This window comes from Bos mutus, chromosome 1 (genome assembly GCF_027580195.1).
Source record: "Bos mutus isolate GX-2022 chromosome 1, NWIPB_WYAK_1.1, whole genome shotgun sequence".
Classification (NCBI taxonomy): domain Eukaryota; kingdom Metazoa; phylum Chordata; class Mammalia; order Artiodactyla; family Bovidae; genus Bos; species Bos mutus.
Window position 1 is genome coordinate 128533316 of NC_091617.1, and position 16113 is coordinate 128549428.

The window sequence follows — 16113 nt, forward strand, 5'->3', positions numbered from 1 at the left end:
CTGAAACTCCAATACTTTGGCCACCTGATGTGAAGAGCTGACTCATTGGAAAAGACCCTGATGCTGGAAAAGATAGAAGGCAGGAGGAGAAGGGGACAACAGAGGATGAGACGGTCGGACGGCATCACCGACTTGATGGACATGAGTTTGAGCAAGCTCCGGGAGTGGGTGATGGACAGGTAAGCCTGGTGTGCTGCCATCCATGGGATCAGAGACAGGACAGGGCAACTGAACTGACTGAACTGACTTCCTCATCAGTAATATGGAGGTAATTCAGATTTGATGTGAAGGTGAGAGGAAAGTATTCTGGCACATAGCCGAAGATTGATATATAATTATAAATGAATGAACAATGAGGTCGATGCTCGACAAAAGGAGATCCTGCAGGCCGTGATGATACTCCTATCTCCTCAGTCAGTTCAGTCGCTCAGTCGTGTCCGACTCTTCGCGACCCCATGAATCGCAGCCAGGTCTCTGGGGGAGCTCCAAAGCTGAAGACTCTTCGCTGCCCTTCGATCTCAGAAGTATGAAGCTCAGCCCTGAAAGCCGCCCACATCTTTCCAACAGAAATCGGTGCCCCGAGCAGGGCCGGGAAAGGACTACATGGGCCTCATTCTCAGGCCGACCAAGGTAAAAGTGGGCTGAGAGCCTCGCTTCATCTTCCCTTCTCTCCTCCGCCCTCTCCCTCTGACAGAACTTCTCAGCTCCTGTGACACAACTCCACTGTGGGGGAGTTTCTCCGGCCGTTAGCACTCGAAAGTAGCATTTCGCTTTTTCTTGTTTTTTTTTTTTTTTTAACTCTCAGTTTGTTTCTACTCCACTATGAGCTGCCCCAAGGCACTGCAAAGGATTCTAGAGGCCACACCCCGCTTTCTCCGGAGGCGCCAGGTCCGCTTAGGGCAGGTTGGAGGCCCTGTTGCCTAGGAAACTGGGGCGGGGCTTAGGAAACCAGCCCTGCGCCGACATTGCGCAGGCGCTCGCTCTGGTCTTTACTATCGCGAGAACTCCGCCCGGAAGTTCCACGTCAGTCAGTCGCCTGGTCAGCGGGTCGGTGGGTTTCTCCAGGACTTCTTGGTCTGTAGCGAGTGAGGGCGCCCGGGCTCGGACCGACGGAGCCATGGTAAGTCCAGGCCTTGCAGGAGGCAGTGGGGCCCCATGTGGCCAAGGCCAATTCTTGGGGCTCCTGGCCTGGGACCCGCAGTTGTCCGCGGCCTGGGTTCCTGCTGCAGCCACCGCCTCAGGCCTTGAGGGGTCCTGGTCCAGTTTGAATTCTGGAAGGGAAGAGGCGGCAGGTCGTTTGGGAAGACAGTGCCTGGAGGGTCCCTGATTTCGGTGCTTACGACGTTTGCTAGAGCTTCTGCGGTTTGCAGTGTAGGGAAATATAGGAAGCCGAAAATGTTGAATTCTGTAGGTTTTGATGAAACTACCTCATTGTGCCTTTAAAACGGTGACAGCTGATTTTGCACTCTTCTGCTTGTTTTGGTATAGTATGCCGCAAACTACGAACTTAAACAGGGAGGCGCCCCCATCCCCCCACCTTTCGAAATGTGAATGGATCCTATAGAGTCAAAAGTGGAATTTCAGATGCTTTGGAATCCCAGCTTAAGTGTCAAGGGAGAAGCGAAGAGTTGGGACGTATTTTATAAAACTGGTTGGCCTGCTTGTCTGCATTTGCAAATATAGTGACTGAAGAATGACCCTGAAAAGATCCTGATGCTGGGAAAGATTGAAGGCAGGAGGAGAAGAGAGCGACAGAGGATGAGATGGTTGGATGGCATCACTAACTCAATGGACATGAGTTTGAGTAAACAGGAGTTGGCGATGAACAGGGAGGCCTGGCGTGCTGCAGTCCATGGGGTTGCAAAGAGTCGGACACGACTGAGTGACTGAACTGAAGAATGACAGTCATACAGCATTTTTGACAAATGACAGATCATCACACCGTTTTTTTATTATCACCCCCAAATATGCGCTAAAATATTTTTGCATTTAAGTTATAATAGTAAGAAAAACAGTGCGATAGTGTGAGAATTTCTTTCCAAAAGCATGCAAGAGATTGTGTATTTTGTATTTAAACATTTTCTTGCCTTTTTTTTTTTTTTTTAACTTGTTAGGCAACACAGGTTCAGAGATTTTGGAGCTTGAAGACCTTAGGGATTAATAAGTCCAGGTCCCTCACCTTGCAGTTAAAAGGGGGGAAAAAAGTTTAAGGCTAATTGCTGCAGAGTTTTAACTGCAACAGAAGTTGATTCCCTGGGGAAACTTGTGAACATTATGAATATTTCCATAAAAATGCATAAACATAAAAATTTAATGGGCTCACTCACAGATACTCTCACCCACCAATACTCATTCATGAGCCTTCTTGGGTCCCCAGATAAGAGCCCCAGAACAAAACTTGAGTCCTCCTACCTTGTATTACCAAGGACCTGCTCTGGAGTGTGCTGTGGTTTTCAAAATGGACATTTTTGGAAACAGCCCCTTGCATCTGCCTAATTTAGTTTTCTTTTGCGATTTTTAAGAGTATTTTTATAATTAAATATTTCATTCTTTAATACATTTAAAATCTTTTACAAAAGATTTTAAATGTAAATTTGTTCACTCATTTACCATAGAGCATTTACTGTGTGCCATGGATTTTGCTAAACATTTGCTTCCTAATTCTCGTAGCAGGTGGGAGAGTGAGTTATAAATGTTCATGGAGTGGTTAAAATAGGCAAGGCACTGTTCTTACTGCTTAATACTGAATTTAATTCTCATTACACTAAGGGATAGATAGTAGTCAATAGTTTTGTATACATCAAACCTGAGGGAAGTTAAGTAAACTTGCCCACTGTCATGCATTTGAGATGAGCAGTGGAACTGAAGCTTGAGTGCATCATGATTCTTTAGATCTTGATTATCCTATCTGTTCTTAAACCTCTTTTGTTGTTGTTTAATCGCTCAGTCACGTGACCCCATGGACACACCGAGGCTCCTCTGTCCATGGGATTTTCCAGGCAAGAATTCTGGAGTTAATTGCCATTTCCTTCTCCACGGGATCTTCTCAGTTCAGGGACTGAACCCATGTCTCCTGTATTGGCAGGCAGATTCTTAAGTGCTGAGCCACCACGGAAGCCTCCCATACCCAAATATATAAAGTGCTGAATATTGCACATGAATGAGCTCTTAAGGAGCATCTACTCTAGAAACCAAAAAGAGACGTGCACAAATATTAAACGTTAAATTCTGTAGGATCCTGCAGGAAAGGATACTTCTAGTAGGGTAATCCAAAAGATTGTATGATGGCAGTGACGTTTAAGCTAAGTCCTAAATGCCTTCGGCCTTGGGGAGATACAAGGAGATGTTTAGAGTTAAGGCTGTAATATGAGTATCTTTCCTGATAGCTCAGTTGGTAAAGAATCAGCCTGCAATGCAGGAGACCCCGGTTCGATTCCTCAATTGGGAAGATCCCCTGGAGTAAGGGAAAGGCTACCCACTCCAGTGGAAAATTCCATGGATGGAGAAGCCTGGTGGGCTACAGTCCTTAGGGTTGCAAAGAGTCAGACACAACCGAGTAACTTCACTTTCATTTTCACCCACTCCAGTATTCTTGGGCTTCCCTTGTGGTTCAGTTGGTAAAGAAGCCACCTGCAATGCTGGAGACCTGGGTTTGATCCCTGGGTTGGGAAGATTCTCTGGAGAAGGGAAAGGCTACCCACTCCAGTATTCTGGCTTGGAGAGTTCCATGGTCTGAATAGTCCATGGGGTCGCAAAGAGTCAGACATGACTGAGCCACTTTCAGTCACTTTTATGAGTACCTTACTCGTCTTGGTATTCCACAGTCCCTAGTACGATGTCTCATTCAAAGTAGGCACTAAAATATTGGGAGAAATGCAGCAAGAGCCCTTGGCTCTTGAGATTGTGCACTAGGGGCATGTTGTTATACTGGTATTGCTTTGTACCTTGGGCCACCTTCACTTTTACTCAGTAATCAATCATTTAAAACATTTTTTAATGGTAAAATGTGCATAGTTTAAAAGTGTACAATTTCCTCATTGGCTGGAGAAAAAGTATGAGATATGCTGGCTTATGTTAAACTCCCACCATGATTCCTGGCATATAATAGACACATCATGTTTGCCAACTATGGAGAGACCAGAAAAAAAGTTAATATTTGTGAAGGTAATTAATGGGGCAAGATTCAGAAATAGATGAAGTGAAAAAGTCCTGCTTCAGGAAGGAATGTGAAAATAATGGTTTAAAAGTAGAAAGTTTGAGATGGAGAAGACATTTTTGTGGCGATTGTGAAGAGCCAGAGAACTTAGATCTTTTAAAGGAAAGTAAGAGGTGGAGGTTGTTGCCAGAAGTAGGGGAGGCATTTATAGAAGTGAGAACCAGGTTTGAAGTAGTCAGTGACCCAGATTTAATAGATGTCCAAAACAATAAATAAGAGCTTTGTGAGGTGTTTGCTATGTCTCAGGAAATTACCTCTGCTGAAATCGTTTAGCATGCTTCATTTGTGTAGAAAAGTAATGTTAAATTTCTCTCCCATTCATGAACATCACAGAAGATAGCAAAAATAAAAATTTGATGGTAACTAAACTTGCCAAGTAAACTCTTAGGTTGTGTTTAAAACCTGCTGAAGGAGAAACAGGTTTTAAATCAGTCTTCCTCATATCTGCTTCCAAGAGAGAACTGAGACTACTGCCATAAGCCATCAGTGTGTATAATGAATTAACTTTTCTCCTAAAAAGCCATCCTTGGAAGAACTGAGAAAATAGTTATTCAGATCATTTTTTTTTCTGTGGTTCGGATGACAAATCCAGGTTGAAAAATGCTGTTTTAAACTCTTAGTATTTATGACAAGAGAGTATTTTAGCTTTGGTTCAAAATTCTTCTAATTTCCATTTGGTTATTATAACTTAAATCCATTAAAATATTATAAACATTCCCATTTGACTCCAGAGCCCTTCATGGACATGGCCCTTATTGATCCCACATTACATTGTCTAGCATTTACTATAATAACACTGTTGCCAAAATACATCTACGATTCTCTGAAGAATTCAATTTAAAAAAATAGTAAAGGTATAATTGACATATTATTATGTTAGTTTTAGGTGTCTAATACAATGATTTGATATTTATATATAGTAAAACAATCACCACAATAAGTCCAGTTAACATTTGTCACCATACATAGTTATAAAATTGTGTGTTTTTGTGTTTTTTTTCTTGTAATGAGAACATTTAAGATCTACTCTCTTAGCACCTGTCAAATACACAACACTGTATTAACTGCTTTGCTGTACAATACATCTCCATGATTTACTTTATAAGTGGAAGTTTGTACCTTTTGACCCCCTCTACCTATTTCTCCCTCTTCTACACTCCACCTCTGGCAGCTACCAATCTGTTGTTCTCTGTATCTATGAGCCAGTTTTTTTTTTTTTTTTTCTCATGTATCAACCAGAACAACATATCACAACATATTGAGGGCCAAAGTAGATACGAGAAATGAACTGTCTTGTTAAGTCAGAATTTAAAGAGTTCTGCAGAACTGTAAACATTGCTACTCTTATCACTGAATTTCTTTCAAAGCTGTAGTTATTTTGTCTAAGTTAACGTGAATAGGTTTAGTTTGTTTTTGAAAATGAATTAATACATGAATATTTTAAAGTTGTCTTAGTTTTAATTTTTAACATGATAAATATTAATAAATATAAGCTACATAAATAAGGTGGCTCAAACGGTAAAGAATCTGCCTGCAATACAGGAGACTCGGGTTCGATCCCTAAATTGGGAAGATCCTTTGGAGAAGGGAATGGCAACCCACTCCAGTATTCTTGCCTGGCGAATTCCATGGACAGAGGAGCCTGGCAGGCTACAGTCCACGGGGTTGTAAAAGAGTTGGACACAACTGAGCCTTTCACACCCTTCACATAAACAGAAGCTTTTTAGTGTCCTCAAAAATTAATACTGTAAAGGTGTCTGTAAACCAAAAAGTTTGACAAGTGCTGCTATGAGTTAAAGTTTTTTAAATAGTCGTATTTTTTGTATGTATGAGTGAATAAGTAGGTGCTTTAGACTTTAAACCGTGGCTACAGTTCGCAAAGTAAAAACTGAATTGTTTTGTATGCATGTTCAGTTCAATTCAGTTCAGTCGCTCAGTCGTGTCCGACTCTCTGTGACCCCATGAATCGCAGCACGCCAGGCCTCCCTGTCCATCACCAACTCCCGGAGTTCACCCAGACTCACGGTCTGTTTTTACTCAAGATTGCAAACATGTTTCATTTGACATGGCAATATAACATTTTGTTTGCTTGTTTTTCATGTTTCTCCTTAGCCTCTGCGACTTGATATCAAGAGAAAACTTACTGCTCGATCCGATCGAGTTAAGAGTGTGGATTTGCATCCTACAGAGCCATGGATGTTGGCCAGTCTTTACAATGGTAGCGTGTGCGTTTGGAATCATGAAACACAGGTAGAAATTTTTAAGGACTTTATTAGAAATACTGTCTTAGACTGTTTATAATGAAAGAAAATAAATATAATGGTAGTGTGTGTATGTGTGTGTATATATATATATATACTGCTTTTCCAAATAAATTGGTACAAAGTATTTTTAATAAAGATAAGCTAACATTTATGAAGATAGAGCTTGTGGTAGAAACTGTTCTGGGCTCATTGTATCCAATATTGAAGTATTAAGTTCTCATGTAGGTAGTATTAGCTCTTCTTTGAAGAAACTGACCAATATAAGATCACTTGCTCTAGATAATAGTATTTAATGGTGCTTAATTTGCCATTCAGTGAGTATTCTAAAAATCTTAAAAATGGGATTTTTACTTTTACTAATTTTCCCCCACATGCTTAATATAATGCATGGTGCAGATAACTTTCAGGCAGCCATACAGATTATAGACAATATCAGAGAGATGTTTGCAGTCAGCTTTTCATTACATGTGGAAATATGTCTTTACAGATTATCTGTCTTAAATGCTTTCCTCTGAGTAAGTAATATATTTTTCAACTTAGTTTATCTTTTCCAGTCTTTTTTGGCCATCCTTAATCTTTTTCTTTCAACGTATAGAACATATAGTCAGCACTATACTATACAGTTTTGTGTCTATTTATACAGTAATTATCCCCAACATCCAAGGTTAAGTTTTTAAAATCCAGATAAAATTCACATTTGAGGGGTTTAAGATGGCAAAAATAGGCCTTAGGAGGAACCAAGTTCAAAAGTAAACTTAACAGCTTATATCATTCTAATGAAACAGTAAGGACTGCACATTCAACTAGGACCCCACCAGTGATATTTTATTCACATTAACATTTTGTTTTCTGCTGTATCCAGTGTCTATGATGTTACCTGACATACAATAAGTGCTCAGTAACTATGTGTTGAACTACTGAATAATAAACTTTCCTATCAGTATATCACTAATTCAGAATTTCTGTCCTCTGCAGTTTCAAATCTTGTGAATTCCTTTTGCCTTGCTGTGGAAAGGATGCTTGCTAACTGCTTTTGGTGGGGTAGGGGATCTATTCTATCCAAATGTTTAAAATCTTTCTGATTTTGTGCTTAACAGATATATTGGTGCCTCCCCCACCCCCGCCATGCTTCTTAGGGGTTCCCTCTGTCAGCTCCATTTTACCATCGCTCACTCTCCTTCCTCTCACTATGGTATGCTCTAAAGCCCAGGTGTACTTCCCTTACTTTTACTATAATGTAACTGCTTGATTCAGGTCATCTGCTTTGCTTCATCTTTGTGTTTGTACCCTTCTGTGCCCTTCTGCAGGACCATCTGCTTCCCCCTTCATAATTCATCTCATTGGTAATTTTTAAAATTTCCTTTTTTCCTTCAAGAAAATAAGGTTCTGTGAGGACAGGGCTTTTCCTAGTGTTAATTCCCATTGTTATTTCAAGTGGGCACCTGACAGTCAGGCTCGCAGTAGATACTCAGTAAGTCTTATTGAATGGTTGATTTGTTTTGGATGTCCCTGCTTTTCTTCCTTTATCACCAACAGAAGTTACTTGGCACTCATGTATATGGAGAGCAAGATGCTTGAAAGAGCCGAAAAGGTTTTAGGGAGTAAATTCAAATGTTCTTGAATTTCAAATGAGGAATTATATACTCTTTGCGGTGATGGGTGCAGCAGTTAAAAAATCAGTATGTTAGAATTTGAAGCCATCCTGCTAATTAAATGATGTGGGGAAGACTTAACCATGTTGAGGCTTGATTTACTTACCTAAATGAAAATGATATGTTGCCTTTCTTACTTCACAGGATTGTCAGAATGATTAAATCAAATTAGATTAAATTGTGTATGAAACCTGTCAGGCACCATACAAGTATTTCTTTATTTACTTACTTCTCATTGGTGATTTATATGTTGAGTGTGTAGTATTTCATCCTTTTTATCTTGTTTAGTTTCTGGAGTAGGAAGACCATCCCTTAGGTCATTTGTATCAGCCATAGCACTTAACGTAGACCTGAACCATGACTGTTAGTGCTATGGCTGCTTTATTTTTTACTGCTCAGCAGATCCCTGAGTTTGTTGCCTCCTTAAGAGGCCTTACAAATAGCTGTGAAAAGAAGAGAAGTGACAGGCAAAGGAGAATAGGAAAGATATACCTATCTGAATGCAGATCCAAAGAATAGCAAGGAGAGATAAGAAAGCCTTCCTCAGCGATCAATGCAAAGAAATAAAAACAACAGAATGGGAAAGACTACCGATCTCTTCAAAAAATTAGAGATACCAAGGGAACATTCATGCAAAGATGGGCTCAATAAAGGACAGACATGGTATAGACCTAACAGAAGCAGAGGATATTAAGAAGAGGTAGCAAGAATACACAGAAGAACTATACAAAAAAAGAACTTCACAACCCAGATAATCACAATGGTGTGATCACTTACCTAGAGCCAGACATCCTGGAAAGTGAAGTCAAGTGGGCCTTAGGAAGCATCAATATGACAAAGCTAGTGGAGGTGATGGAATTCTAGTTGAGCTATTTTAACTCCTAAAAGATGATGCTGTGAAAGTGCTGCACTCAGTATGTCAGCAAATTTGGAAAACTCAGCAGTGGCCACAGGACTGGAAAAGGTCAGTTTTCATTCCAGTCCCAAAGAAAGGCAATGCCAAAGAATGCTCAAATTATTGCACAATTGCACTCATCTCACACGCTAGTAAAGTAATGCTCAAAATTCTCCAAGCCAGGCTTCAGCAGTGAACTTCCAGATGTTCAAGCTGGTTTTAGAAAAGGCAGAGAAACCAGAGATCAAATTGCCAACATCTTCTGGGTCATCGAAAAAGCAAGAGAGTTCCAGAAAAACATCTATTTCGCCTTTACTGACTATACCACAGCCTTTGACTGTGTGGATCACAATAAACTGTGGAAAATTCTGAAAGAGATGGGAATACCAGACCACCTGACCTACCTCTTGAGAAACCTATATGCAGGTCAGAAGCAACAGTTAGAATTGGACATGGAACAACAGACTGGTTCCAAATAGGAACAGGAGTACATCAAGGCTGTATATTGTCACCCTGCTTATTTAACTTCCATGCAGAGTACATCATGAGAAACGCTGGGCTGGAAGAAGCACAAGCTGGAATCAAGATTGCTGGGAGAAATATCAATAACCTCAGATATGCAGATGACACCACCCTATGGCAGAAAGTGAAGAACTAAAGAGCCTCTTGATGAAAGTGAAAGAGGAGAGTGAAAAAGTTGGCTTAAAGCTCAACATTCACAAAACTAAGATCATGGCATCCGGTCCCATCACTTCATGGCAAATAGATGGGGAAACAGTGTCAGACTTTATTTTTGGGGGCTCCAAAATCACTGCAGATGGTGACCACAGCCATGAAATTAAAAGACGCTTACTCCTTGGAAGGAAAGTTATGACCAACCTAGACAGCATATTAAAAAGCAGAGACATTACTTTGCCAACAAAGGTCCGTCTGGTCAAGGCTATGGTTTTTCCAGTGGTCATGTATGGATGTGAGAGTCAGACTGTGAAGAAGGCTGAGCGCCGAAGAATTGATGCTTTTGAACTGTGGTGTTGGAGAAGACTCTTGAGAGTCCCATGGACTGCACGGAGATCCAACCAGTCCATCCTAAAGGAGATCAGTCCTGGGTGTTCACTGGAAGGACTGATGTTGAAGCTGAAACTCCAATACTTTGGCTACCTGATGCGAAGAGTTGACTCATTTGAAAAGACCCTGATGCTGGGAGGGATTAGGGGCAGGAGGAGAAGGGGACGACAGAGGATGAGATGGTTGGATGGCATCACCAACTTAGTGGACATGAGTTTGGGTAAACTACGGGAGTTGGTGATGGACAGAGAGGCCTGGTGCTCCGGTTCATGGGGTCGCAGAGAGTCGGACACAACTGAGCGACTGAACTGAACTGAACTAAGAGCTTTTGTGCGTTACCATGTCATCTTGTAGGTTGCATGTTCTGCCTGCTCAACGTGTGTCTGTATCACAGTCAGCTGGTAATGATTGTGCAGGTTGGAGCTCATGTCCCCACTTATTCAGTCTTTTCTGAAGAATCTTTGAGGTCTTGCTCAAGAAGCCAGATTGGGCTCAACAGTTGTTACGAACCAATTCCTATTTTTAAATTTGGTACACCTGGTTAATCAATCATAATATGCTCTTTTCACTATTCTCTAGTACAGAAACAGATACAGAAATGTGATAGTTTGGGGCTTCCCTGGTGGCTCAGTGGTAAAGAATCCACCTGTCAATGCAGGAGACATGGATTCGATACCCAAACCAGAAGCGTACCACATACCGCAGAGCAGCTAAGCCCGTGCACCACAGCTATTGATTCTGTGCTCCAGAGCCTAGGAACAGCTACTACTGAGCCCGTGTGCCACAACTGCTGAAGCCTGTGCACCCTTGCGCCTGTGCTGTGCTTTAAGAAAGGCCACTGCAATGAGAGGCCCATGCACAACTAGAGAAGAGCCCCCAGTCTCCACAACTAGAGAAAAACTTGTGCAGCAGGAAGACCCAGAACAGCCAAAAAATAAATTGTATATATAAAAAAAGAATGAAATAATTTTTTAAAAGGGGTAGTTTGACTTTCAGAATTTTAGAGAACAAAGTATCAAAGTGGGAGGACAAAGAAATGCATTCATTGTTGTTCTTTCTGGCACGGTCTTCTAGTTTTCCACCTTTATCCTGTGTGTATCATTCTTTTCTGAGCAGCTTTCTATCCTGTGTATATAATTCTATTCTGAGCAGCTTTAAAGGACATCTTAATCACTGTGAGGAATTAGAAATCACTTAGTTCATCACTAAAAAGAAACAGCTTCTGTATGGAAGTATATTGCTGAAGTATACAAAAGAATTGTATATTGTTTATAAGTTTATTTTATGAATTTATGGGTTTAATTTTTAAAAGAACAAAACTACGAGCTAATTCATTCAATAAATACTTATTACACATGGGTTGTTTTTCATCCGCTGTTCTTAGGCTCTAGGTATACAGTGGTGAACAAGATTCCCACCCTCAGGGGTCTTAGCAGGAAAGACTGACATTAAGCATGTAATTATGAAAGTGCTATGTTGTAAAAGTGGAGTATAAGGTTCTTTGGGTGGGTTTTCAGGTGGAGGGAATGGGAGCAAAGGTAAGGCTGAGAGTAGCTAAGGATGGGGCTAGAGAAGTAGGGAAGGACTGGAGCACAGAGGATGGGGAGATTCATCTTGTGGATATTTGCTTTCTTTTTTCTTTTATAAGTATTTTAGGTTTGAATCTGTTTAAGAAAAGATGATTGGTCAATGTTTTCCATTCGACTGCTTTTATATTTTAGCTAGAGAATATTTTTAAGATTAGAAGTGATCTAAATAATTGGATGTTTTAAATATAACAGAAAAGATTTTTCAGTTGTTTTTTCATAACTCAAAGTGGTATGTTCTTGTTACATTTTTAAGACACTGGTGAAAACATTTGAAGTATGTGATCTTCCTGTCCGAGCTGCAAAGTTTGTTGCAAGGAAGAATTGGGTTGTAACAGGAGCGGTAAGTAAGCATATGAATTTCTAATCCCATTTCTGAATTGGTCAGTGATTACCTAAATGAGTTGCAGAATTTTGATTCTTGCTTTCTTTTGTTAATTAGTGCAATGTTTTGAAGCCTGAACTTTATACCTTGAGCCTATAGTATATTTTTTTGTGTAGTTTACTTCATAAGAGTAATGATGGTTTTTAAATTTTCATTTCTAGGATGACATGCAGATTAGAGTATTCAATTACAACACTCTGGAGAGAGTTCATATGTTTGAGGCACATTCAGACTACATTCGCTGTATTGCTGTTCATCCAACCCAGCCTTTCATTCTAACCAGCAGTGGTAAGAGATGACCCCTATTGGTCATGTAGGTCTCTTTGAGTAATTCATTTTCATTTAGTGAGACATGCAATTCATTTACTGCTGTTACAAGTAGAGTTCTGATTTCAAGCAGCCTTTAAACTATTTAAATCCATTAACATGCTATCAGTGCTGCTTGCTTTTGTATTTTAATGCATGTCAGCTCTACTTAGGATTTGTGTAGCAGTTGCTCTGATTCCTGTCAGGGAAGACCTGAAGGTCTAGATGTGGAACATCTGCTGAACAGAAAGCTAATTTACCTGCTGAGTGAGTGAGTTTTTGGCAGATTGCCATATACTCTAGTCAGTTTTATCTTTATATTCAGACTAGTTTGCACCTTGGTATTATGTATAAAGCAGTGGAGCTTTTTGGAAGGCAGTTAAAACAAGTTGCCGGAGAAGGCAATGGCACCCCACTCCAGTACTCTTGCTTGGAAAATCCCATGGATGGAGGAGCCTGGTAGGCTGCAGTCCATGGGGTCGCTAAGAGTCGGACACGACTGAGCGACTTCACTTTCACTTTTCACTTTCATGCATTGGAGAAGGAAATGGCACCCCACTCCAGTGTTCTTGCCTGGAGAATCCCAGGGACGGGGGAGCCTGGTGGGCTGCTGTCTATGAGGTCACACAGAGTCAGACACAACTGAAGTGATTTAGCAGTAGCAGTAAAACAAGTTGCACTAAATTGGTAATAGCTCTTTGAAACATTTTTAAGTTAGAAATTGAGAAGTATTTCAGAACTTTTTTTAACCAGTTGAAGCCTGGCGTGCTGCAGTCCATGGGGTCTAAAAGAGTCAGACATGACTAAGCAACTGAACTGATTAAAAGGGAAATGCTTGTTTCTGAAATAGTCATTGTCATCATTATTCAGTCATACTTAGACTCTAATTAAACTTGTTACTCTTTTATCATTCTGTAAAACCCATTGAGTCTATTTTAAATTTTTTCCATGAAAATTGTATATTTGCTATTAGTAATCTCTTTTATCTCCATTCTTCAGAAAGTTAAAAGTGTTCTTAGAATAAGCATGTTGAAAAAATCTGTTCAATTCTGATTCGGTGTCTGTAAGTCATGGAATATATGATTTGTGTTAGATTTTCTTCCTTAAAAAGGCACAGAGATTCTGCACCTTAGTTCTGAATGAAAGAAATAGATATTGCAACTAAGTGGAGACTTTCTTTTGGTCTAGATGACATGCTTATTAAACTCTGGGACTGGGATAAAAAATGGTCTTGCTCACAAGTGTTTGAAGGACACACCCATTATGTAATGCAGATTGTGATCAACCCTAAAGATAACAACCAGTTTGCTAGTGCTTCTTTGGACAGGACAATCAAGGTAAGATGCCCATTGTTTGTGTCAGTTATGCTTGTTGGTGAGATATAATTGTGTTAGGTATTTTACTGCTGTCTTCCCAGAAAGTTATTCCTATCTTAGAAGTTTCCCTCAAAAGCTCATTTTGAAGCAAAATAGGACTTCTTATTTTGATTCAGAAGGGCATATTCTGTTTAGAAAAATGGTGTGGCAACTCAGTGCTCTTAATGGAGGGGTGTTTCTCCATGTGGAAGCAGTATATTGTAAGAGTTTTAAACCTCTGCAAACCCAGAATAAGAAAATGCCTGTGTCTTCTCTAGGTCACTGTTTTCCTCTTTGTTAGTGTATTTGCTGTTTCCTTCTGCTGATTATTAATCTATTTCATTTGCCTCCATTCTCTTTTTCTTACTCTATTTCTCCATACCACTGCCAGTTATCTTTCTAAAACATGGGTTCCGTCTTGTCAGTTCCCAATCTAAGGGTAAAGTCCAGATGCCTTGGTGTGGAATACAAGGGTTTGCAAGACCAACCTTAGCTAATGTTAGGAGTCATGTCCTGTAAACCTGGTCTCCTCACCATTTTCTCAAGAAGCCATGAATGTTCACGGAACCTTACCTCATTCAGCTGGTCCCTCTGCCTACAGTATTCTTTATTCTCCCTTTTTGATTTCTTTCCTCTGGAGAATTACTCATCTTTCAAGGCTTAGCAGTTATTTACTCTGAGAAGCTCCCTTCAGACATCCATTTCACCCCTAGACAGAGCCATTCTCATCCCATTCCTTCCATTCTTTTTGGCCTCTTATGGCCTTCCTGCTGAATAATAATGGGAAATCTTTATTCCTGAAATGTTGATGTTTGGGGCAGGAACCGTATGTTACCCTTCTCCCACAAGCAGACACACATTGGCAAGCAGCACAGTGCCCTGTCTGTATTAGATGCATGTTGCAGTGAGTGCACATATATTCCTTTTCCCACTGCAGTATTTAAAATATTTCCATATGCATAGATTTAACTTCGCTTACATGAACAGGCTTACATCTATGTAACATTTTTATTAGTTTTCCTTTAACTTATATAAACTGTTGTCTTCTGTTTGACAACTTATTATTAAATAGTACATGTTGAATATCTTAGGGCTTTGAATTACTTTATTATCATTTTTCTTTTACTAAATTATCCTTGTTTTTGACATAGGTTGAAAACTTTGTAATTAGTTTCAAACTTTCTTCACTAAATTCGATATAACTTGAGGACAAAATTGTCTTACCTTTGGCCCTAGTAAAGTTTGTTTACATATCTTTGTACTCCCCACGGGGCCTCCCATGAAGTGGTCATACAAAATAAATATTTGTAAAGATAAAGCTCAATAGCAGTGCTGTAGTAATATTTGACTGCTTTTTCATACTTGAAATTTTTTGATTAAAGCAGTAATTTTTTTCCTTTTAATACATCTCACTAAGTCCATTTTCATTAGCTTTGTGTTACTAATAACTCTCTCATAACATCATTTCCTACCCTTACAGTAGTGTTTCTCAAAGTCAAGACACCTGGGGTGTCTGTTGAAAATCTAGATTCCTGAATTTCATTGTAGTTCCACTGAATCATAATCTCTAAGGATAAAGCCTGGAATTTGGCATTTCAGAGAATGCCATAGTGATTCTGCCCTCTGGAAATTCAAGTAAAGTGAGAAAGAACCCAAACACGTGGGTGAAAAACTGAGCATTCTTCAGCTTCTCTGCTGGGCTTTGGCATTTCTGTGACCTGTCAGGGGTGTGGTGGAGCTGCCTTCTGAAATGAAGGCCCCATGTTGACTGGCAGATGCTGTTGCTCTCTGAAGGTGTGGCAGCTGGGCTCATCGTCCCCAAACTTCACTCTGGAGGGACATGAGAAAGGTGTGAATTGCATTGATTACTACAGTGGTGGTGACAAGCCATACCTCATCTCAGGAGCAGATGACCGTCTTGTGAAAATATGGGACTATCAGGTACAGTTTTTTCATAGCTTACTTGCCTTATGTTAGATGTACGTCTCACTGTTTCTTACAGGACAGTTCAAACTTGGGTTGTTGAACTCTGTTTTGAGCATAATAATAAGGCATCAGGAATTGCACCTAAACTGTGGTCTCAGAATTCCCCATGAAAATAACAACAAATGCTTATTAAGAGTTTAAAAATAAAATGCCATCATGTTCATTTTTCATTTACTACTAGAAGTGAGAAATTTCAAGGTTTTAATTAAAATGAGTTCTTATATCCTTTGGTATCCTCATTGGCAGACTTCCATTTGTATTTCAGAACTAGCACACTAGTGACCAATGTCAGACATCACAATAGTGCTATCATTTTGCCACATAAACTCTTGTAAACCTGATTATGAACTCTTGTTTCTACACTTTTTATCTCCAAGATTTTAAATTTTAATTTTTTTGTTTC

General features: G+C 39.9%; 1 protein-coding gene across 1 annotated transcript in view; it reads left to right on the forward strand.

The window, feature by feature from the left end:
• Positions 1-1003: 1003 nt before the first annotated feature.
• Positions 1004-16113, forward strand: part of COPB2 (COPI coat complex subunit beta 2) — a 32980-nt gene continuing 17870 nt past the window's right edge. Inside the window, exons 1-6 of the mRNA XM_005904355.2 lie at positions 1004-1120; positions 6329-6466; positions 11935-12021; positions 12225-12351; positions 13558-13706; positions 15519-15665. Coding sequence (XP_005904417.1) covers positions 1118-1120; positions 6329-6466; positions 11935-12021; positions 12225-12351; positions 13558-13706; positions 15519-15665 — 651 coding nt within the window. The 5' untranslated portion in view covers positions 1004-1117. The remainder of the gene's footprint in view (positions 1121-6328; positions 6467-11934; positions 12022-12224; positions 12352-13557; positions 13707-15518; positions 15666-16113) is intronic.